Here is a 25,753-nt window from a genome sequence, read left to right as displayed (position 1 = left end):
ATTTCGTCTGACTGGTCACCTGGTCGGTCACCTGACTTTAGTACAGACAGACTGACTATGCACTTAGTCCTTGTCCTTTACTACTGCAGTTCGGCGGCATTATGGTAGGAGACTTTGAGTTCTTAGTATCTCAGACCTTGGGTTGAGTTTTTAACTGCCTATGATATATATTTCTTTTATTGTTTTGTCCTATTCTGCCCGAAAGGGAAATTGCACTCAGATTCCCTCCTCCTTTTCAGTGTGGTTAATCGGGCTAGATAAATTACATTAAGGTAATATTTATTACCTGTATAATTTCTCTAGTCCCACCCATCCTACCCCACAATCTGCCTATCACAACTGATTTTCAAGGGAAGGTTTTGTAACTGTCAACGGCAGTGTTGCCAACTGGCGGACAGAATAGGAGGTAACAGGGTTGCCCATGTGGTAAATTTTGGTGCGGTTTTTTGGGGATTTAGGGCTAGATAAATTATACAGGTAAGTATTATTAATTTTAATTTTATAATAAAAATTCCATACTCGTGGATATCTGTAATAATTCCATTCTTTATTTTCTTTCCACAGGTATTATTTTGATGGCACGCTCACCTCATCATTTATGATGGTCTTGGAATGGAATGTGTTGTATCCAGCTGTAGTTTTTGTCAGCATCATTCATGGTTCAAGATCTGCTGCCTCAGATATTGCATCCTATGATAAGATGAGGCCTGAAGCTTGCAGGATATTTTGCATGGGTAAGATCCTTCACTATGTTCAGATGACAAGGGTTTTTAATGATAGTAAGTACTTTGTTGACATGAAGCTGAAAAACTCTCCCCAGGAAACGGAGAATAGATTCAATGAATTACTTTCAAAAACAGAAGATAATCCAAGTAAAAGTGATCTGCTGTCCTTTGTCGAAGAAAACTTTTCTGAGCCTGGCACAGAATTTGAGTTATGGAATCCAGAAGACTGGAAGCCCCTGCCTAAATTCACTTACGAGGTGTATGATTTTAAACTAAGAAATTGGATTAGAGAATTGAATAAAAAGTGGAAGGTTTTAGGGCGCAAGGTATCTTCAGATGTCCTAGTAAACGAAGATCTTTATTCACAGATTTATGTGCCCAACCCTTTCATAGTACCTGGAGGTAGGTTTACAGAAATTTATTATTGGGATTCCTATTGGATTATTGAAGGTCTCCTTCTTTCTGAAATGGAAAGCACTGCTAGAGGAATGATTGAAAATTTTATCTATTTGGTGAATGAGTATGGTTACGTTCCCAATGGAAATCGTAAGTACTATTTAGGACGATCTCAGCCTCCATTTCTAATTCCAATGGTCAATATTTTTTGGAAGCACACTAGAGATCTCAATTTTTTGAGGCAGACCATTGATGTCTTGGAAAAAGAATTCCAATTTTGGAATAATAATAGGTCAACTATGGTGACTGTTGATGGTACTGTTTACAAGGTATTTCAGTATAAAGTAACATCATCTACTCCAAGACCAGAATCATACTATGAAGATGAAAATCTTGCTCAAAGTCTTAAAAATGAAACGGAGAAGTCAAAATTATTTTCAGAGATAAAATCAGGAGCAGAGAGTGGCTGGGATTTCTCCTCTCGTTGGTTTATATCAAAAGGAGAACATACAACTAATATGTCAAATATAAATGTTCTATCTATAGCTCCTGTATGCCTTAACAGCTTGATGGCTTTTAATGCAAATCTTTTATCTAATTTCTTTGGTGCATTGGGAAATCCAGTAAAGCAAAATGAGTATAGAGAGCTTGCTGTGGCAATCAATAGTACAATAAGTAGAATCTTCTGGAGTGAGCGTGATGGTGTTTGGTTAGATTATAATCTTGAGACAAAAGAGCTTATACCTGGCTTTTATCCATCAAATTTAATGCCTTTGTGGACAGAAAGTTTTGGACAGGAGAGAGATCGCAGTTTTGTTGTAAACCAAGTTCTGGCTTATCTCGAAAGAAATAAAATACAATCTTATCATGGTGGTATTCCTGCTTCTCTTGTTGAATCTGGTCAGCAGTGGGACTACCCTAATGGATGGGCTCCATTACAGTATTTTATTGTCATGGGTTTGCATAAAGCTGGCCGGTACAATATCATGGCAAAAGATATGGCATTTAACCTAGCACGAGATTGGGTTCTGAATGTATATCAAACCTATGAGAATTCTCAACCTCATACCATGTTTGAAAAATACAATGTATCGGAACCTGGAAAAAGTGGAGGAGGAGGCGAATACAAGATACAAGAAGGTTTTGGCTGGACAAATGGAGTTGTGATGATGTTCCTAAATGTTTATGGCCACAAAATCAAGACTCAGGACACCTATGATCCCGCTCCCTTGGTAGTGGGAACCCTCCTGATGTTAGTGTCAGTCATTTCTGTTCTGAATTATATGTACAGGGTACGTTGTTGTAAAAGGCTCACATGGAATTCAGTTGAAATTCGGCCGTAGATGAGTGCAGTAAAATATACTGTTATTCAGCATTATCTGCTTATGGTATAGTTACATAATCTTACCTCCCAGCATGTACCTGAATAATTAGTGGTAATATAGTACTTTATTTATAGTGTGATTATATACTGATTATATTTTTTATTGTATGTCTGATATTCTAAAATGTAATTGAAGCTTTACAGCACTATATCCTTTCATGTTTCTGATCATTTGGTCATAGTGATATAGAAAAAAAAATTTTGTGTTGATTGAATTGCAGATTTGAACTACAATAAAAGAGTAATGACTTCGTTATTGTCATATTTTTGCATTGATGATGACATTTTTCTTTCTGTATTGTAAGAACTTGATCATTTCCTCACAAGTAAGTTTTTTGCTAATAGATAATACATATTGATAAATCTTTTTCATTGCATAATTTTGTACTGGTGCTACGTAACCTTGTAAGATACATAATAGTTTGTTTGTTCACTATTTGCAGGCAATACATATATATGCAATACAGAAACTGAATTATATGTTGGGTAAAAACAGTTTAGCAATCTTAAAATGTAAACTGTTCAAGAAGTATTAACTTGCATACCTGAGTAGGATAGATTCTTTGAGGAAGCAATAGGTACTAGGTAATTTATTATTTTTAATATTGTAGAAACCATTTATATATTTTGCATTAATGAACATGCATGTATATTAAGATGCTGATAGTGAAGGAAAGTTTGAGAAAACAGCTTGATAAAACACTGCAGGGGCGCCGTTTTTCCAGTGAGTAAATCAACAGTGGTTAGAAATATGAATCATGGAGAACTTTTGATATGCTGTTACAGGAGTTAGTCATATTTCAGTAGGATATTTTAAGTAGATAAAGATTAAATATTTTTTTCAATTTCTTGGTAATATATTACTGCTCTTAAGATCAGGGTAAATAGTTGTTGATGTCAGTCCCATGAACTTGACTGACTGAACTTGACTAGACAGGATTTGTTGAAGTATTTAACAGAGAAATACAGTTTGTAGTTTTCTTGACCACTTGTTCCAGATATTTATAAATGATAGCTCTTGTTATTTGCAAATAAGGTGGTTAGTTAGATCATTTATGTTTTAGACATAGTTGTCTGGGGAAAGCTTATCCATACATACTGCCGTTTCTGGAGGGTAAATCGTATACACCATTTTTATAAGTAAAAAATTATTTGGATAAATTAAGTGATGTTGTGGGGCTGCATATTGGGACCCTGTATTCTCCCAGTAATTTCACATATCAGGCCTCCTTGTATACCAGCTTAACAGTTTTCATTGTGTGTTCCGTCCAGCTGTTTTTACAGGCTGATTTTTGCCAATATTTTCATTTAATTTGAGCTTCCATTACCTTTGATAAGGGTAACACTCTTTTGAGCGCATTGTTACTTTTAATCACAGATTTCTGCCTGGAATGCCCACTTCAGCATAAGGCTTTAATAGTTCGACATAGTTACCCGTGTCTTTGAGTACACTATGCATGATGTTACTACACATAACACTCCTCTAGTCACATAAAAGTTTTATTGTGTATGTTTGATGGCTGGCTAACCCTCTTATCAGCCTGTGGGATTGTGCTGTATATTTTCCAAAGTTGTATGGGTCTTTGAACAAAGCTTTATACACCATGAAATTACCTTTAACAGTGGCCATCCCTCACCTTTTGCCTTGAAAATTCCCCTTTTCTATTTCTTCTGCATCCTTATAAAAAGATTTTCCTTCATCCATTCACTTAAGTTAACATTGATCCTGTCTGTATGCTAACATTAATGAAGGTTAATTATTGTGGATGTTACTTTATAGCTTGTAGAATATGTATCTCTGCTCTAAACCCTGCTAGTAAAACTGTTCTTAATGTATTATAACAGTTTTGTAATTGGTGAGTTCATTTTCTACCCTGCTCATAAACAATTTGTAGCACCATTGGTTTATACATACAATTTTGATAGGCGTTACCAGAATAATATTTTGATGCAGTTTCTTAACCCACAAATACATGTTAGCTTCAGAAGTAACTTCTTTTAGTGCTACCACTTTCAAGCTTAATTGGTATTCTCTTTCACCCTTTGATTATCATCCTCTCCACAAGATTATCACATGGCATAGTCACAAATTCTTTTTAGTCCATTAAGTTAGTTTCTGGTTCATGTGTATGACATTGACACATTGAACTTGCACACAAAAAGAAGGCAGGCAAGGCAAGACAGAGTTTATGAGCAGGAGTATTTGCAACCAAGGCCATGAGCTTCTGCTGTTATATACCAGACCAGTAGTTCTCTTCCTCATTATGTAATCCCATTATCCAGGTTTCCCCTTCCCCACCTCCTCCCTTACATTCGTTTCTCTTTTTTTTTTTTTTTTTCTCTCTCTCTCTTCTCTCTCTCTTCTCTCTCTCTCTCTCTCTCTCTCTCTCTCTCTCTCTCTCTCTCTCTCTCTCTCCTCTCTCTCTCTCTCTAGAAGAAAGGAAAAGTTGCTAAACACAGCCTAAAAGCATAATTTCGAGGAAGATTATGTTGAGTTCATGTTAGAAAAATAGTAACTATTGAAAACAAGCACTTTACTGTATTGTATGTGGAAGGTATGAACAGGCCTCATGTAGACATACAATACTTTTGAGGCAACTAGTCCCATGGGATTACAGCCCTGTACTTAGGTATGTAGATAGTTCGAAAGAGGTCTGTTGAGTAACCAATTTTCATATGGTGTGATGTCTGCCAGGTAAAACTTTATTCCTAGTGTAGTGCAATGTATGTCTGGTGTATCTTAGTTTTAACTGGAAAGTGAAATTTACTTGGAGTGGAAGGAAATTCCTCTCCTTTTAAAATCTTTACCAAACAAATTACTACTGTACAGTACTTGATGATTTACTTTGTGTTTTTATGGCAATGAGGCCCATTTTTTCAAGTGAGTGTTTTGAAGACTGCTGCTTGAATTTCATCATTTTGTCATATGATACTTGATGAAGTAAGAAAATTGTGCATTTTGTGAGTAATGAATATTAGGATTTCACAGCAATTACAAAAACACATGTATTAGATTCCCAAAAATTGCTAACTTTAACTTTGACTCATTTTGGATGATATAAACCCATTTAGAGGTATATACCTAAATGCTTTTATCCAGCACCTGCAAAGTGAAGTTTCCTCATTACCAGACTAAAGAGAGGCCAAATGTGTATGAAATATGTTATAACGTAAATACTATGATACTGCCTAGTTTGCTATATGAATGCCCTTTAAGCTGGATCATTTATATTATCTTAGAAAAACTGTACATAATCCCATCTTACGGGTGAAGCCACTCCATATTACATAGTTCCATAGGACAATATACTGTTTTTCATGTTCTTGCTTCAGTTTTCGTTTTCCTGGAAGCAGGCAAAATATGATGCTAGGGAGGAGGCCAAGTATAACACAGACATCTTCACCTAATAAGACTAGTATCTTTCAGCTCTATGCCACCCTGAACTTATAGAATTTTAACTAATCAGTAAAAGAGATTGAGGACTTGCTGCTATTCACAGCTGTATCTGCTGCTCTTGAGAACTCAAGGGTCAGGTTTTTTTATAGTATGCATATGATTTAACACTTTGATAAACCTTGACAGTATCCCAACTCTACTTCCCTCCCTAAAGTTCCAGCCTTGACTGATGTAGAAGGATTTGATTTTTTGTTATGCATGGCATAGAATAGGTTACAGTAGCTAATTTAAAAAAAAGAGTAGCTTTAATTTTTATGTGGATAGAATTTTTCCTAAGAGTACTGTGCAAATTTCTTTAATCATGATATCTTAACCATGTGTGTGCCTTTTCCTGATTCTATGTATTCCCAGGTTTATCAGTCTTGTCTTATCCTATAGGAGGTACCCTAGCATGTGTTTCCCTTGGATCATGATGATGGAACAACCAGATCCCTCATTTTTTGTGAGCCTAGATTGCTGTAAACAACCATTGTTCTCATTCTCCAGGTAGTGGCTTCAGTAGAAATCATTCAAGTTTTTATCAAAGTTTAATTTTCCATTTTCTCAGTCATCAATCTTACTCATTTGTCATGTTAATCATTTTCATCATGGAGTATGCCATGACCTTAATTGCTGATAAAAGTGTCTGCAGTTAGAAAGTGATCCTAATGTTTCATCCTTATCCCAGTGAAATTGTAGAACAGTGAAAATTACTATATTTACCCTTGTGAAGACAAAAGAACAGTGAAAAAACATGTTATTCTTTTATCTTTACAAAAGTATTTTTACCCTTGTAAAGACTAAATAACAGTGAAAAAATATGCTGTTCTTTTGTTTCTACAAGGGTATTTTTACCCTTGTGAAGCAAATTAACATTGAAAAAACATAGTATATTGTAATTTAATTTACATATACTGTAATTAATTTTGAAAAATATTGTAGGAGCTGTGGGGAAATGGGCCAGTACGGGTGTGGAGAGCAAAGGGATATTATCATTACATATATTGAATAGTGTAGCTTGACAGTTTTCATCATGTTATAGTCTGTCTTTTCTCAGATGGGTGGAAACTTAACATCGCTTATGGAATGTTCCTTTTTCTTAGAGTAGGGTGGGTTTTAGAAAAATATGGAAGAATGATTTTAGTGTATTACAGAGTGGTAGATAAGTGGGCAACTATTGAACTTTCCGGTTACATTATTTGTCTCCAGTCACCAGCTGTATGTGGATCTACAATTGTAACTTTTTGTCAGAGAGAGGGAAGCTTTTGGAAGTGTGTTTTTTTAGTCAGTTGGCGAGTGGAAGTATGTTCTTGTTCAGGCTAACCAATTAATTTTTTTTATTCTACGGTTTGTAAAGTAACAAAGAATAGGTATATACTATTTTTTTGGTATGCTTGATATTTTTGGTGCTGTGCCTATAAGTACTTTATCTACTATATACATGTATTTCAAGGTTTTCCTTTTTAGTGTGAACAATCTTTTTTTTTCATCGCTGGTTGATTGTTTTTTATACCTATTATAATTTTTATAGTTTTTTAATTCAAGCACATATCAGCTATGTCAATTTTTGCCTGTGTTGTTAAATAAGTATTTCTTAATGCAGTGGAGTTCGTCTTCATTACCAGTCACTTTTTCAGCACAGTAGTGATTATTGCATTAGTGTTAGTACGTGCATACTAGAAGATTTTTCGCTCTTTATAGTTGTTACGTGTGTGTAATGTGAGTTGTGTATTTATGTATTGTTTCTTGCCCAGTTAATCACGCTTCAGTGTTCTTGTGAATACTGTACCTACTTGGCATTGGCTTGTATTTGTCTCTTAACAAGAACCTTCACTGTAGCAGCTGTCCGAGTTATATGCACAGAACCTATTATTTGTGGTATTTTGCAACTGGTTGCCCAACTAGCTGTACAGCTATTCACAGAGGACATGGGTGATCCAAGACTGCCTCTGTTGGTCTCTCTCTTGCTTTTGGCTCCTTTGGTATACTACTAAATTATTGTCACCGAGTAGTGAAGGAGTGGCAGTCATAAGATGATGTGGCCTAGTCTTTGTATTCTGCTTTCACTCTTGCTCTAGCCCTTGCCTGTTGCTTGGCTCCTTGACAATTTTGCTGCTTGCATGAAAGCACTGAACTTTCCTAAACTTGGTTATGCCCAGTTCCGGTCTCCTTTACTGCTTCTGTGCCTGCAGATCAGCCTTCCTGTTTACTTTGCCAGTAAAGGTGTACATTTTGCTAGGCTTAATAAGACTGTTTTCATCCAAACAGACACAAGGATCTGCTCTCATAAAACCAGACAATTCTAGGGTATTTCAGCTTAGAAGAAACTCCTCAAGCAGCTGCACTTCATAAATTCTGTACTAAATTTGGCACCCTACATCACACTTAGGGTATATCTTTAAGGGCCTGTTTGATAACCTTAATTTTTTTTAAAAATTCAACTAATGACCTTTATCAGGTTAAATGAAGTTGGTTTAGCAATTCATGTTGTAAAAAGAGTGTTTGTAAATCAGTTCCATCGTACCCTAGATTTCCGATTCTTTTACTTAACTTTATTGTTGCAGCAAGTAGTCAGTCTGTTGTCGAGGGACACAGATCTGAACTTTCTCAAGATTTTGAGCTTTGGTGTAATGTGTTTTCTAGTTTACTTGCTGAGGCTTACCCTGCACTTTGTAGAGGAGGTCCCCCAAAAGTCACTCGGAACTAATTTAAATTTCTCCCTTGTGTTGAAAAGTTTAACCAAGCCTCCTTTTAATCTATTGTGTTCAGCAAAAATAAGGAGAGGCACAATAACAACCTAAGGGTGGGATCTTGAGAACATCATATGAAATTTGTTATTTTGTGCTGTGGTATTTAAATGCATCTAGCTGGAAAGCGTTGTAAGGTTTGAAAGGGCCAGAAGTAACAAATCGACAACTCAGTATCCCTCCTTTTAGTGCATGGGAGGAATGGCAGTATAGAAGCCTGATTTCATCATAGGAGATAGGCAGTCCCCAGTTAACAGCAGGATTTGCGTTCCCAGCCAAGTGGTATTTATGACACTGTAAGGGCTGATCGGCGCCGACGAACTGCTTACTAATGCTGATAAACTGCTTATGGGTGCCAAAAGTTGCTCATTGATGCCAATAAACTGCCTGCTGATGTCAATAAACCGCTTGCCGGTGCTGAAAATCTGATGACGTTAGCTAAGCGCGATAAAACCAAAATGCTGTTAATAGATGCCACCAGTAAGCAGGGACTGCATTTACATACTAATAATCCTGGAGCTCTCCAGCCCAGTACATCTTGTGCCTTTCTAGCAATTTTTGCCACATGTAGACTCAATTTTCAGCCATAAAATGGCTAATAAGTAGGTGGGAATATGTCACTATACTCTGTTTTTTTCCATCTGTCCACCCACCTGTGGTGTTTTTGTATGGTAACACTGCGTCCCGGGCTTTAGATAGTTACGCTATGTGTAAGTTTTAGGTAAATAACAGGATATCTGGGTGTACATTTGCAACTGAAAAGAGTTTTAATAATTTACTGTATCCGAATTCCACCGTTAATATTCGAAATAGGATATTGTTATTATTGTTAAATGTTAGCTGAATGTAAGTATCGAAAGCCCGGGACGCAGTTTTACCATACAAAAACGCCACAGGCGGATGGACAGATGGAAAAAAACAGAGTATAGTTGGTGATTTATGGAACTGAAGATGATGAAATTGCAGATTTGGTAAAAATGAGTGATGGAGACATATTGGATGTTGATGATCCAGCATATCAGCAAGTGTAACATTGTAATATTTAAAGGGATGTAACTGCTCATTTTGAAGCAAAGGTGATAGGTGATGAAACAGATGAAACAGAAACTGCTGGAAAGAAGACCTTTTCAATGATTTGGTAGGCACCCAAGCTCTTGCTCATCAAATAGCGGGGCTGTTTAGGCTTAGGCACATGGCACTTTGGCTAGAGCTTCAGAAAATGATGATTGGACTGGTTGAAGAGGTTATATACCTAATGATTTTTTCTACTGGGGTGTCAGGAGTGACATAAAGGATTTAGTAATGAAAGTGAAGAATTGCTGGATAACTGCCAGGCGATGAAATAGGACAAGTCATGGTTGATGAAATGAACAGTTATATAGTCAGTGTATTGCTAGTTAACAGAGCCAGGCTCGGGTAAGATGAAGGCAAAGAAAGCTGTAGGCCTGATGGCAACAACATTACACATTCCCCATGTATCTGAATATCATGTTAAGGATTATTGATTGTTTGACAAGTTTATTTACATACCATATACTGGGTATTATTTCTAAACCTTATGCCCTATAGTTATTACCAGACATTGTACATTTTTACATTTTAGGGCTAATCATTGAAGACCCCATTCCATTGGCAGACAGTTAAAAAAACGAATAGTAGAGCAAAAATGGGGATGATTTACAAGGTATTTTTAGGAATTTCAAGATCATATGATCAATTTAAGTCTTATTATTCCAAGAGCACCTTATTTAGAAACTACAGTGGTCCCCCCGTATTCGCGGGGGATGCGTACCAGACCCCCCCGTGAATAGTTAGAATCCGCGAATGTTTGGAACCCTTATACAAATGCTAAAAACAGCCTATTCTGTTAGTTAAAACTCAAGAAAAACCCACTAAAAATTTTCATACATGGTTTTTTTAATAGTTTTATCACAAAAAGTGCATTTTATGATGAAATTCATCAAAAAAACCAGGAATTTGTGGATATTTACCATAGAAAAATACCGCGAATGCGCGAATTTTTCGCGAATAATGCAGGGAAACGTTCCCAAGAGAAATCCGCGAATGTGTGAGTTCGCGAATCTGGAGAACGCGAATACGGGGGGTCCACTGTACATTTTATCCAAAATATGGCATAAAAGTGTGAGTGTTTTGTGCTTGTGAAACTGGGTGTGTGATGGATATTGTCTGTACGTACCATAATGGCTGTAGATACAGGTCACTTCAGGAGTGGTTGTGAAAACACTTAGGCCCCTATCTGGGTGAGGGTCATATTCTGTGTATGGACAATTACTACACTAGCCCAGACCTAAATGAATATCTTCACGAAGTGAAACCAGACTTGCTGGTCCTTTATGCAAAAACAGAAATAGGGTGCCCATCTTTCACTCAGGCATGAAGAAAGGAGAGACTGTATTTAAAAAGAATGGCCATAATGTTCTCACCAAGTGGAAGAACAAAAACTAAATTCTGTTGACAACAATAGAAACAAAGGTTAGTGAAGACCTACTACATAGCAAGACAGCCATTGGATAGGGAACCCAGCCATGAAGCCAAAAGTTAACAACTATGGCGAAACCAGTGGCACATCAATAAGTTAAATACTCTGTTGGATACAATAAACTGTGTGAGAAGAACAATTGAGTGAAACAACTGAAAGCATAGGTTTACCTTACTCATTAGCATGCTGGAAAGTCCCTGCTATTTTGAGGCTCGGTCTTATGTTGGTGGTAAGTGTACTTCCTTCCTTAATCTGAAAAGCTCATACCAGATGGAAATGCCTCGTGCCCAGTAATTTACAAACTACAAGCTGTGAACAGCTTTGGTTGTATGCTCGGAGCTTGTAAGTTCTTAAATCTTACTGCCTTGCATGGATTTTGCAAAGAAAATGAGGTTGGCAGATACTTGCAAGAGGTTCCACAAGGAGCGTGCATAGTAGGGCTGCTGTATTTGTCAGAGAGATGAAAGACTGGTGAACCTGAAAATATGCTGGGCTACAAATAAGCCTTATATCTGTATATGATGAATGGATTTGTATAAAAAGTCTGTTGTGCTGAAAACATAGTACTACATATTTGTACTTCTAATTTGTCTGTTTTTGAAAGGTGATGAGAGTGAATTTGGGAAGATGGTGTAAATTGAGGAAATCTGTAATATGAAGGATATTTTATAGAATTTACCTATACTGTCATAGCATAGTTTAGTTAAGTAGTATATATAAGGAACCTGGTGGTGTACTCTTATGTGATTTAGCAGTAACTTACAGTATTGTACTTTTAAAAAGGATTACAGTATTGTACTTTTAAAAAGGATTATGCTATATTACCTTTTATCATTTTTGCCACCCTGATGTTAAACATAGAAAATAAAATTATGAAAGTTCTTAAAGAGGCTGATCTTTGGAATTTTGATTTGAATAAGATATATATCCTGTGAGCTATTTACAAGAATGTACTCTTGCATATTATGTTAATATTTGTTGTTGGCTTCATAATAAAAAAATAAAGTATTTTTTAAGAATCTTACCTAAAACTTTTTATGAAAAGCCTGGAAATATTTTTGTTTGTGGGCATGTCATTTATGTTTGTATACAAATTTAGCATGCAATCTGCTTTTGTGTGCAAAATTTTGTGGCATGAGTATTAAAATTATAATTTTATGGCTGCTGTTGTAGGTTGTGACTAGATTTTATCTATGGAACTTGAAGAATGGTTAAGTCAAAACCAGTACAGAGTATTGTGATGGTATTTAAGTGGACGCTGTGTTGATTTGTTCCTAAACTGAGAAAATAATGTTAGTTAAGTATACTAATAGAATTATGTTTTCAGAGGTGAAGTACTTGATAGGTGAAGGTACTTAAGAAATGTAGTAGTCTAGATATATTTAAAGGACAAGTTTAGTAGACCCAGGGTGATTTGCACTATCTAAATATTTTGTTTTTTATATGCTTTTTTGCACACAGCTGTTGTCATCTGTTAAAAACACATGCTAGCTCTATCTCTGAATGAGGCAATTACTCTAAAAAATTAGTACTAATGTGGTTTGTTACAAAGTTGATTAATATCTTGAAAAACAGTGAATCCACCTCAATTATTGTCATGGTTAATTTTTAGGGACCAGGTTGTAAGCCTAAACAAAAATAAGCATTAACTACAGTCAAACCTCAGTTTTCGTACGCCTCTCTTTTCTTACATTTTGGTTTTTGTCCTTTTTTTCTACAAAATTTTATTTCAGTTATTGTACATTTTCTCGGTTTTTGTACACTTAAAAACGCTCCATCCGGGGCCCAGTGTGTGACCGGGCCCTGTATCAAGCAGCCAAACAAAGTTTCCCATCTTCTTTCATAACCCATTCTGCTTTTGTGTTTGTTGCTTTTGTGCTTTTTGTGGTTTTTTTATTCGAATGCAACTGCTACATAAACCATCATGGGGCCAAAGAAAGTTCCAAGTGCTAGCCCTTCTGTAAAAAAGGTGAGAAACACCATAGAATATAAGAAAGAACTCTTAGTAGAGCGTTGGAGGAAGTTGCATGCCAATCTCGGTAAGAAAATGCCTATAACAAGTGCTACTGTAAGTGAATTTAAAGCCAGCAGAGGCTGGTTTGAAAAATTCAGAGAAATGGACATACATAATGTGCCTACTTCAGGGATTAAGGACATGTTTGCAAAGTGGAATGATGTAAAAAATTTTGTGGAGAATTATCATCCCAACAAAGAAGTTTTAATCTGTCTCTCCAACATGTTTAATGACAATGCCATGTTTAACTTTAGGCAAATTTTAAAGAAATAACAGAAACAAATGTCTTTGAACAACTTTTTTGTGCAACTGGGGTCCAGTAACTCTCAGGGTGGTCCTAGTGCCAGTAAAACATAAAGTGGGGAAGTAACCTCAGATAGTTCCAGTAAAAAATGAAGAAAAGTAACCCCAGATAGGTCCTTGATACTGGAAGTCCTTCTAGAGGGAGATTCCTCTTCCAAACAATAACCTCTCCTCCCTCTCCCTTCCTCTCCGTCTTCCATGCGCAAACAAGTGTTTTCCTTAAAGGTAAGAGTGATGTTAAATGTTCATTTATTAATTTAATTAGTCATTTATATTCATTTCTCATAGTTTTCTGTATGTAAAGCTGTGTTTATTCCCTATAAAATGTATTTCTGTAAATTTTGGGGGGTTTCTGGAACGCATTAATTGTATGTACATTATTCCTTATGGGAATTATTGTTTCAGTTTTCATATGTTTCGGACTTCATGGGAGGTTCTGGAACGGATTATGTACGAAAACAGAGGTTTTACTGTATATTACCCATTACTCACAGGAAATTTGCTTAATCGTGGTAGTTTTCACTGAGAAGTATTCATAAATTACTGTTTTTTCATATAATTTTCACTGACTAAATGCACTTTTTGTGATAAAACTACTTAAATGCTTTGGTAGAAGCATTTTTAGATGGTTTTTTGTTTTTATAGATCAAAGTTAGCATTGTTCCTAAGTGTTTTTTAGAGGTGGGGTTTTTAAGTATTCATGGGTTTTTCAAATAATGGCAGGGGGTCTGGTACCCATCCCTGTGAATAGGGGGGTTTTACTGTACAGTGAAATGTTACTTTGTTTTTTACAATGGCAGACTTTTTACTATTTCCATAATATTCATGTTATCCTTTCCATATGCTAGTTCAAGTGGGATGATGGGGCTCTTGTATACTCAATTTGGTCTTGAAGTAACTGATTACCGTATTATAAATTAATGGAACTTTTCGGAATTATTACATTATTCTCTACAGTGTTGTCAGATTTTAATGGATAAATATTTTAGCAAGCTTTTACTGTCAGTAAAAAAATTCTTTCAGAGAAACAATACCTGGGGAAAATCTAAGAAATTTGAGCAAAACTAGACATAAGCTTAGAAAGTTGCATAAGGTAAACTTTACCTTTGATAGTAATGTTTTCACTTAGTAACAATATTTGGTGCCTTGCTCAGTATAAATAGTTTTCAGGATAATTTTGTATATGTATATTCATATTTTTAACTTTTATTATTTTGAGTGTCGTCATTGGACTTAATAAACATCTTGTTCTACAGTGTTGTAGCAATAGGACTTACTGGGCTAGTGAATCACATTCTCCATATACGTATATTTGATTAATGCTTTCGTTGTTTTGCTGGTGCATTTATAATCATTAAGCAATTGATTTTATCTCTGCTATGGTATGGGATACTGGTGGAGTTTAGGTTTTGTTTGCATCATAGTACACTTCAGTAAGGTTTGTAAACACCTGCACTTACTTGATAATGGTGAAATTTTTGTTTAGGATGCTGTGAAATCTTGACTGTTTAGTTGCATTGTCACAAGTAAAGTTTTTAGTATATTGTCACCATTGTTTTCGGTAAAATAAAAAATTTAGAAGTTTAGCAAATGCGTATGGTGGTTGTGCCATTTTTGTTGTGCATAGTTAAATAGTTACAAAAAAATCATTCACATGCATATGCTTAATTTTATCTTGAAGCCCTAGCAGAGAAGAGATAGGTATCATGGCTGCCCTTTGTCATTTGATAGTAGTTGTTGCAGTCACTGCATTTGAATTATGTATAGTTATCATGTTTATAAAAGATTAAGCTAGGTTTGATGGGTCTATTGTTTTAGGTATATTGTTAGTAAGAATTACAGAAAGGATTTAAGAATAATTTTATCTGAAAGAAAAAGTAGAAAAGGAATTTTTTGTATAATTGAGAAAATTAACATCTTGCTTTGTTTTTCATAGAAGCATTTTGCATATATACTACTTGCTGTAAAGAACATAAACTTTGGTTTGAGTTTTGTGTTCAGGTACTGGTTTAGTTCTTAGTTATGATAAATGTATAACTTACAGATTTTTCCATCAGTGCTGCATTTTATGCACTCAAGTTGGCACACCCAAACACCTGGCAAAGGCTTTTTGTGCTTAAATAAGCTTTAATTTCCAAGTTTTTATATTCACAAATAATGAATCTTATTTTCTTGCATTCTCTTGTATTAACTGCTTCGAGTGTTTTAAGAAAACCTGAGAAATTGTATTTTACAATTTACCATATCCAGATTTCTTCCTTGCAAAGTAATTTTAATAAAGTCAGGCTCAGATTTATTTTTTGAAAATCTCTCATAATATATAAGAACATATACAGGTATTATGGAGGTTGTGACTTTTCAGAGGTTGTACGTACACACTACTTGCATACTTTTGCCCATCCATTAGGTATAAGTAACATTCCAGATTGTATGGGTGCACCAGTTGTGTACTTTAGTGTTCCTCCAGTATGCTGTGATAATTTTCAGAACTGGTTTCTTATTAGTTATGGTATCTGTATAACAGTAACAGCATGGATTTAATATGAATGTTCCATTTTTCAATAGAGTACCTTTTCACTAGGAGATTTGTGTTCATGTTTTTGTTAAGATTTAAAAATTTTTGCATGGTTCATTTCAGGTTAACAGTTTTAGCCAGAAATTTCTCCTTGATTCTTTCCACATTTACTTTTTTTTATTGCAGTTTTTGGAATGGTTTGGAATTTGCTACAGATGATTTTGTCATTTTGTACAATATTATAATGGATGTTTATCATTGCTGAAAAAATTACTAATTTTATACAGTACATATTGCAAAGTATGTTGACCATTGCTAAAAATGGACTTTGCAGCAGTATGAATAGTAATTAGAAATAAAGAGGCTTTTTGATAGAATCCTAAATTAATGATAACTCATTACTGCCTTTTATTAAATTATTACTTTTAAAAACACCTGATTCCAAACAACTTCATCTGCTTAGTGTATGTAAAATGTTGAACCATGCTAGTACTGCATGTATTTCTGTTTATTTATTTATTTTTTCTTGTTCCTGCTCCTTGTGAACACTTTTCTAGAATGCCGACCATGAGAATTTAAATTAGATGTCATGAATTTACATGAATTTTACAGCTGTTATGATTTTGATTTGAACTACAACGTATGTTAGCTTTGATTTTATTCTGAAATATATATTTATGTACTAAGAGAGTTTTGTGAAATATATTTTTAAAATTTATCATTTTTATTTTACTTTTCCCACTTTTTTTAATTAGAAGTAGGAAATGTGCACTTTTTATGTTAGATAATTGAGTTTAGTTGAAGTGGTTATTGCACTTAGAGGTTTTCTGCAATTCTTAAAACTGTACACTCTTATCAGACAACCTTTGTGTGCTAGTTATTACAAATCAGTTGGCATAGGACTATTTAAGACAGTTGTGTGTTAATGTAACCTAAATTTGTATTTGAAAAACCTAATTTTATGGTGACCATAACAATGTTCACAACTCTGGGGCTAAGTGAATGTGATGTATGTTCTGTCAGAAGAATTGTAAGAGATTTAGTTGTGAAACAGTATCAAGAATGATTCAAGACTTTATATGTAGCGTAAAGTATATATAAGTTTACTTAGTTGGTTTGTAATTACTAGTCTCAGTCAGTCTTAATCCATAAACAGCACGAATGGCTGTAAGAGCTCCAGCGTTTAGCTTCGCAGTCAAATTTCACAAAATCAATCAATCAGGCTGAAAGCTCTATGAATATGATGAGTGTCAATATCCATTTTATCTCAAGATGCGATATCCACTATATATCGAGATTCAGTAGGTTTTCAAAGTTCTTCTCATGTTTTTTTGAACATTTAGAATACAGTTAGTGACTTTAGATGATTTTCTAGGTAAGATGATTTAAAGTGGTAGTATTCAATTTATGTAATAATGCAAACTACGAATTACGATTACCCTGTCTTCCACAGCGGTCTGTAATCTAGTTTTTACTGTAGAATAAAATGTGGTTAAGCATTTCAACTCTCAAATTGTTTGTAGAAACAAATCCTCAATAAAAATAAACAAAGCAATGGTAAAAGTTGAGGTATCCTGAGCACAACAGTTGACCTAAGCTCTATATGACAAGTGTTTGGGCAGCCTAATCTATCTTTTGAAAGTAATTTCAGGTCAAACAATTGTTTACCCCTTGTTTTTTAATACGGAACAAACCTTTGGTCTTAAGGGTAGGATAATCTTCTAGCACCAGCTTGAAACCGGTTAAAAACAATCACAGATTGGAAAACAAGGAATCTGTGGCATCTGTTAACCCATATGTATACAAGGTGGGAGCTTTTCACTGACCAAAGGACCTCGTGACTAATAATAGTCTTTCTTTGACCGCCTTGGAGAGTAGCTGTGTTGCAATCTCCTTCCCAAGCCGGTTGCTTTGTTTGCCCATTATTTCTTTACATTTTAAGAGTGTGTGTGTATGTGTGTCTGTCCTTTGATCATGGATTCCTCTAAAGAGTTCCAAGCCCCTTCAACGCATGTGAATTTGGGGATTTCCATGTTCCAGATTTTTGGCTTCTGTTACAGATTCTCATTCGACTTGCAATAGGTGGCATGCAAATTTTTGTACTGTCTCTAATCTGTGCCTGGAATGTTGTTCAGATGGAAGCAAAGCAGAGGACTCTTAAAGCCTGGGAATCCGCTGCTGTCCCCAGATTCCTGACGAGAAACAGGGCTGACAACTTCAGAGTCTGTAAATAAACCAAAATTCTTTTTCCTTTAGGAAGAAGTTGTATCCGGGGAGAGACTAAAATAATTATAATATGCGAGGATGGAGGGAAATACGGAAGAGAGCCGTACCGCCCACACCCCAATTCTCTTAAAATGACGGAAAGCGATGAGACGACAGTCACGACTGGCCATGCAGGCAGAAGGAAAGATCGCCTTGTCCACCATTAAAAATTGTCCCGGACATCCCAAAACACACACATCTGAAAGACTAAAACATTACAAAGTTCCCAGACTTGTGAAGAGATATATAAAACATAAACATCGATACACATATCGAAATTAAAACTAAAACACTAAACCAAATAAAGGGGTCTTGTCTCCCTGAAGGCAATACTCTCCAGGAGACAGACCAACTTTTCACACACAATGCAAGCGAATGTCAGCATGGTAAACAAGGATGGCTTGTCTAAAAATGTTGACATCCACAAAATTTCTGGAAAGCGCAGGCTAAGATTAAAAAAACCGGCTTGGAAAAGTAGATCTAAGCAAAACTCCGCTATCCATGGCGGTAAAAGAAAGACTGGCATATTGAGGGGTACGAGCTTGATCGTCGACCAAACATCCACCCTGTATATGCATGAGTTGCCAGATGCCACAGATTCCTTGTTTTACAATCTTTGCTTGTTTTTACCGGTTTCCAGTTAGCGCTAGAAGATTATCCTATTGTTAAGACCTCAGGTTTGTTAGCTATGATAAATGCAAATTGATTAAAAAAAATTGTCCTTTTGAGTGCAATGAAAAATTTAGTTCAGTGTCCTTTTGTGTTGCAAGTTTTGTATTTTCAGATGGCTCTGGTAAATTGGTAATGAAGGATCTGCTTAAGGCATGGTAATTTGTGAAGTAGGCAATGTTCAGCACCCAAATTAAAGTGTGCTCTTCATAGGCTGGCTACCCTAGAGCTAGTGAGTGAGTAGGTTTGGAATCTGGTGCAGGAGCAAACAGTCTTGGCCATTATTTCCTTTACATTTCTGACTAAACTGATTTGAAGATTATTTAACCAACCGTCTTTTGTAAAGAACCCAAATTTTATGTAAAATCCAATGCTTTTTTCCAGTTAAAAGTTGTCATATTTGTAAGCACAGCATCTTTAAGCCCCATATTTTAAAAGTTCTGTGTATCTCCCACTAAATTATTTCTGATTCTTGTTAGACTTTATTTTCACACAAGCACTACGAAGTTCATATGATCATCATCCGAAACAGGAAAACTGTCACTATTTTTTTAACTTCCTCCATTGAAAATGCAGTCCTTAAGAGATAAAGTATAACATTGGCACAATTCCAGTGAAATTATAATGAAAATTTTATCAGAATTTAAATTGTACTTTGTGTATGAAATTTAACATTTTTCAATCATTCACATGCTTTAATTTTAAACGCAAAATGGTTGAAAGTTTTACTTGATAAACAACTCTTTTTCAGCGCCTTGTTCCATTGTACAGTTGGTATGGTTTTGTTCATATTTATCCCCAAAGAAAACTGAGTTCTTGTTAGTCAAAGTTTCTATCTTTCCACCTTATCCCTCCACCCTCCACTTAACTTTACAGTATATCCATCCATTTTTGATAGCATAGGTGCTGTTTGTCCTCAAAGGAATTACACTCTTGTGGTCCCCCCAGGGCTCCATAAGACAGATTAACCAGTGCAAAGAATTCTCTTGTAGTTGGTCTTAGCCAGAATGGTGCTTGTTGGCACAGTGATAGAATATATAGGACTCAGGACAGGAAGGCTCTGTCTCCTCTTGCAACGACTACCTGGCCTTTCGACGTCTCACACGCACAGATGTGACTACAGCCTATATTTTGGACATCTTTCCACTTTGGTCTGTCCAAGAGTTTTCACTAGTGCCCAGGTTGTGCTCTGGAAATTGCGTTCGACTTTAATTTTCCATTAATTAGTTCTTTCCACATCTCATTTTGATTTGGTTATCCTCTTCCTATTTAATTTCTACCCAAACTTTTGGAAGTCTTGATTCATTTACATATTTGAATGTGCATATGTCACCAGTACTTTATTTCTTTTCATGCTCCGAGACTGTGATATATATAGTACACATCAATTGCATATTCCATGTATGGGTAGTACTAGTATATGAGAATGAAGATTTTTCTTAGCATACAGGCATAGAGCTTCATGTGCTTAGACTAATAATGTATCCCTTGTGTATAAAAAATTAAATAATTGGAATTGCAGTTTAGGTGCTAGGGTACCAAATGTTACTGCAGTGAAATCACAACTTAATTAAAAAGTGTATACCATAAGAGACTGTTCAAAGCCTCAATCAAGATAAAAAATATTGAAAATAAAAGATGGTGCTACATATTTTAAGTTTGCTCTCACTCTCTCTCTCTCTCTCTCTGAGGAAGAACATTAGATTAAAAGCACAAGCCAGAGCAACCCCTGCAATATCCAAGTAAGTCAGATAGCCCCAATTGTATTCAGTAGAAAAACTTCAATTAAGAGATCAGTTAACAGAAATATTCAAAATGCCTGTATTAAAAGACTAGTAACAAAGCAGGTATTTCTCTAAAACACTAACTCATTATATGTAATGGATGGAAACTGGACAACAATTACAAGAAAGATGAAATATGTCTTAAGGGAATTCTTCCAAACATCCTAACCAGACACCACAATACACACCCCCTGTCTAAAAGATTTATGATAGCTATAAATTCACTCCACAAACTAGATTTTATAATCCCGAGATCAGATAAAGACTGTAAAATTGTGTTTATGGACAAAAGCTGGTACCAAGAAAAGATCAGTGAACTTAAATTATACAACTACCTATGAGAAATTAACAAGAAATCCGAGCCATGATGTCCCAATAGATTTCTAAAGAAAATTCAGAAGCATCGGTAAAAGTAGGAAAAATATAGTAATTTTGGAAAAATATAAAGCAATCAACCCCAAATTACCTTATTTCTATGGTCTCCCCAAAACTCACAAAGACAACATCCCCCTTCCGTCCCATAATCTCATGTGCTGGAGCTTTTAACTACAGAATTTCAAAATGGTTAGCAGAGTTACTATCCCCTTTTTAGGAACGTTTTCCCCTAGTTATATACAAATTTAGGTCGGCAAATATCCCCATAATATTGTAAAACTTCTCAGCCTAGAAGTAGACTCCCTTTTCACAAAGTACCCATAAAAGATGTACTAACGTTCCTCAAAAATAAACTTGAGCCATTTGCTGACCACTTCCCCATAGAATTGAATAAAATAATGCAACTTATAGAGCTCTGCGTTACCAATAACATCTTTCCTTTAGTGATAACTTTTACCATAAAAAATTTGGTTGCAGTATGGGGAGTCCACTCAGTCCTGTGTTAACAAACTTATATTCGGAGTTTTTCGAAACAGTAATTATAAACCCTATCAAACCTGCAGATGTGATTTGGCTTCATTTTGTAAACGACATCTTAACATACTGGAAAAGTGAGTGGGGCGATTTTGATGTCTTTCTACAAAGATTAAACTCTTTGGGCCCGAGCATAAAATTAAAGTAGAATGGGAAAATCCCCTTTTTTTTTATTCATTTCTGAATCATCAGAACTGATAACAAATCCAAATTTACTATCTTCAGGAAAGCGATATTCTCACTTGCATACATACATTTTTTACAACTATCATGACATTTCAGTTAAACTTGGCATAGCAAGTATAACCTATTTCATAGAGCCCTGAGAATTTGCTCCCCAGATTTTCTTAACAAAGAACTTGAAACAATCAGAAATCAACTTATCTTGTTAAAATGCCCTAAGCACATATAGAAAAAGCCATACAAAAGCATTTTTTATAAACCCACAGAAAGCAAAGAAAAGGAAAAATACACAAACAAAATCATAATCCCTCAACACGACAATTTACAAGAGGTCACACGAACCTTGGGCCACTCCAACCCTTTCATTTTCACTTATCCGAATACACTGGGGAAATCATTAATTAACGTCCAACAGAAACCAGTTTGTAAAGACGTAGGAATTTGAGATCCCCGGTTGAGATTGTGATAAGTCATACAATGGATACGCAGGAAAATCTCTCTCTGAGAGATTAACTCAACATAATGCTCAGTTAGATAAGGAAAAAATAGTTCGGCAATTTTCTATCATATAAATAACATTAACCATACTATGGACTGGAACTCATCCCAAATTTTATATGAGAGCACCTGCCGATACAAGTGTCAGATGGTGGAATCTCCACTGATAAAACAAAAAGATAATAGGATCAGCCTTTCCAGTGGAGCCTGGGATTCTGACCATATAAACAATATCTTCCTTAAGACAACGATGAAGCGAATTAAAACAATTAGCAGAACCAACGTCAGCTTAGCGGTGACCCCAGGGACCATTTAAGGTTATATCTCCCACTATACATTTCGCCAATGTAACTACTTCTGTCATTCACCGCTTGATAAGGGTGGAAGTCAGTCCACCAAATATTGTTCTTAGCTTTAAACCAGAGTGTTTTAATTGACCTTTTATAACTGTGATATCCTGTTTTAACAGAAGAATTTTACATATATATTATATATATATATATATATATATATATATATATATATATATATATATATATAGTATATAATATATATATATATATATATATATATATATATATATATATATATATATATATATATATATATATTATATATATAATATTATATATATTTTATATTTATATATACAGTCATGTACCCCTACATACGAAAATCCCTACGTACGAAAAATCAAGGTTACGAAGGCAAAGATGAAGGATTTTTTGCTTCTGTGTACGAAAATAATTCAGGTTGCGAAAGGGTGTACTGTGAAGTCCGAGGGCCGCCGACAACAATTTTAAAACTTGTGCGCCACCAACTTGGTAGACTCCACCATCCTCCCGCTCTCCCATTGGTTCCTGGTGCTAGTTACTGCCGTAAGATCCTGCTCTCCTATTGGTCAGCATCTATCCCATCATGCATCTATGTAAGGGAGTTCCTCGACCATTTCATTTCAGCAGCGTTATCGTACACACAAGGAATTATTTCGTTAACGTAGATTTCGTTCGTTATCATAATTAGTGTTAGTGATTTTGCTTTCGTTGTACTGTAAGTTACTTTATCGTGTTGTGTGTGAACTTAATTACTTACGTTATTAGCCATGGGTCCAAGAATGTTGCTGAAGTTCACGGAAAGAAGAGGATGCTTTCTATGGAGACGAAGATGGAGATAATCAAGAAGTGTTAATGTTTTCTGCCCTTTGTTAATGTGTTTTGTAAAGTTTAGTGTTAGTGATTTCTGCCATTTTTTAATGTGTTTCGTAAAGGTAAGCATTCATGTTTTCTGTTGTTTGTCCTCCTCCTCTGTTGCCACTTTCGGACATCGCCTCACTCGAAAGGTAAGGTTCCACATTTTACTACATAAGTACGTATGCATATGTACAATATTTCTTGTACCCCGTACACTAATACACTTTATTTACAGGTACTGTAACGGTTAGTTTAGGTATTGAATGGTCCAAATTATTGTATTTCATTGTTTATTGGTCAATTTAGCTTTATTATAAAATATACTGTAGTGTTTTTGTAGGGCCTGGAACAAATTAGGCAATTTACACGTAAAACGTATTTCTGGATACGAAAAAATCAGGTTACAAAGGCCTCTTCGGAATGGATTAATTTCGTGACCTGAGGCACTACTGTATTATATTAATATATGAAGACAGGAGTAATTACACATAAGGTAAACATATTCAAAGAATCTGGACAGGTAATTTGGCAATAAACAGTTGAGTGGAAGATGATTGGTGGTTGAGTACAGTTAGCTTAATCATGTTTGATAAAGAAATTAGCCACAGAACAATCTAACATAAGAAATCACAGTAAAAGTTGCAAATCACACATAGATAGATCCCAGTCATTTTAATATTGTAAGAAGAACCCGACATATAGACAAACTAACTACCCTTGAATCAATCATGATTAAACTAACTACGTACATACCCCTAACACCCAATTATCTTCCACCCAACTGTTTATTGCCTAATTACCTGTCAATATTCTTTGTTTACACACCCCTCCATAACTGTTTTGTGTCAGTTCTCCTTACGCTACCACTGTGGGTAGGGTCTTGTTTTTTCTTGTTTTTTTCTGTATTGGCTCTTAGCCCTTTCACTGTTGTTCTGTGTTTTTGTTTTTATTCTTAATTATTATATAGATTTTTAATTATAGTGTTGGTAAACATTTAATGTGTATATCTTTTACTACTTATATGCAATTGATATGTAATCACAATTTCAGCTTGGAAAATGTATCATGTTGATATGAAACATCGGCGGTAAATAAATGGATAAAAAACAGAACTCATCTCTATACTCCAATATGTTTATATATACAGTGGTCCCCCCGTATTTGCAGGGGATGCGTACCAGAACCCCCCGTGAATATTAACCCTCTTACGCCGACTGGACGTATTTACGTCGAAATTTTTGTCGTGTGTGCCGACTGGACGTATTTACGTCGACTTACAAAAGTTTTTTTTTTAATTCGCGGGAAAAATACTTATAAGCCTACCAGCCTAAAACTTTTGAATCACGCGCCTTGGGGGTTGATGCTGGAGTTCACGGATCAAGGTGTTGTTTGTTTACAATCGTTACGCAGGCGCGCAAGCGCGAATTTCTTTCTGCCGCACTAAAAAGTATTTGACACATCTCGGAAATTATTTCGTCACTTTGACATAATTTTTGTACCATTGTAAATTAGCCGTTACATGAAGTATTATATATGAAAATGTGCGCATTTTTATGTAAAATATAACAATAAAATACTCATGATTGTAGCTTTTATCAGTTTGAGATATTTTCATATAAATAACGATAATTGCCAAAATTTCAACCTTCGGTCAACTTTGACTCTACCGAAATGGTCGAAAAACGCAATTGTAAGCTAAAACGCTTATATTCTAGTATATTCAATCATTTACCTTAATTTTTTTGCAACTAATTGGAAGTCTCTACCACAATATTTCGATTTATGGTGAATTTATGAAAAAACTTTCCTTACGTCCGTGCGGTAACTCTTCCGAAAAAAATCATACGTGCGATTGTGGTAATGTTTGCACCATTTTAAAATTAGCCGTTATATAAAGTTTTATATATGGAAATGTGCGCAATTTCATGCACAATACAATTAAAAACAACCCATGGTTTTGTAGCTTTTATCAGTTTTGCAAATATTTTCATATAAATAACGATAATTGCCAAAAATTTCAACAACCTTCGGTCAACTTTGACTCTACCGAAATGGTCGAAAAACGCAATTGTAAGCTAAAATGCTTATATTCTAGTAATATTCAAGCATTTACCTTCATTTTGCAACAAATGGAAGTCTCTAGCACAATATTTCGATTTATGGTGAATTTATGAAAAAAAAAAATTTCTTTACGTCCGCGCGGTAACTTCCGAAAAAATCATACGTGCAATTGTG

General features: G+C 35.2%; 1 protein-coding gene across 4 annotated transcripts in view; it reads left to right on the top strand.

The window, feature by feature from the left end:
* Positions 1 to 25,753, top strand: part of LOC135224632 (trehalase-like) — a 78,280-nt gene that overhangs the window by 8,443 nt on the left and 44,084 nt on the right. For 3 of the 4 annotated variants that reach the window (XM_064263836.1, XM_064263835.1, XM_064263837.1), the window contains exon 2: positions 565 to 4,787. In XM_064263836.1, coding sequence (XP_064119906.1) covers positions 599 to 2,464 — 1,866 coding nt within the window. In that variant the 5' untranslated portion in view covers positions 565 to 598 and the 3' untranslated portion in view covers positions 2,465 to 4,787. Of the gene's footprint in view, positions 1 to 564; positions 4,788 to 25,753 lie in introns of those variants that run through there. The other variant, XM_064263838.1, reaches the window with a different exon arrangement.

This window comes from Macrobrachium nipponense, chromosome 12 (genome assembly GCF_015104395.2).
Source record: "Macrobrachium nipponense isolate FS-2020 chromosome 12, ASM1510439v2, whole genome shotgun sequence".
In the NCBI taxonomy this organism is placed as follows: Eukaryota; Metazoa; Arthropoda; class Malacostraca; order Decapoda; family Palaemonidae; genus Macrobrachium; species Macrobrachium nipponense.
This window is presented reverse-complemented; position numbering and strand designations above follow the sequence as displayed.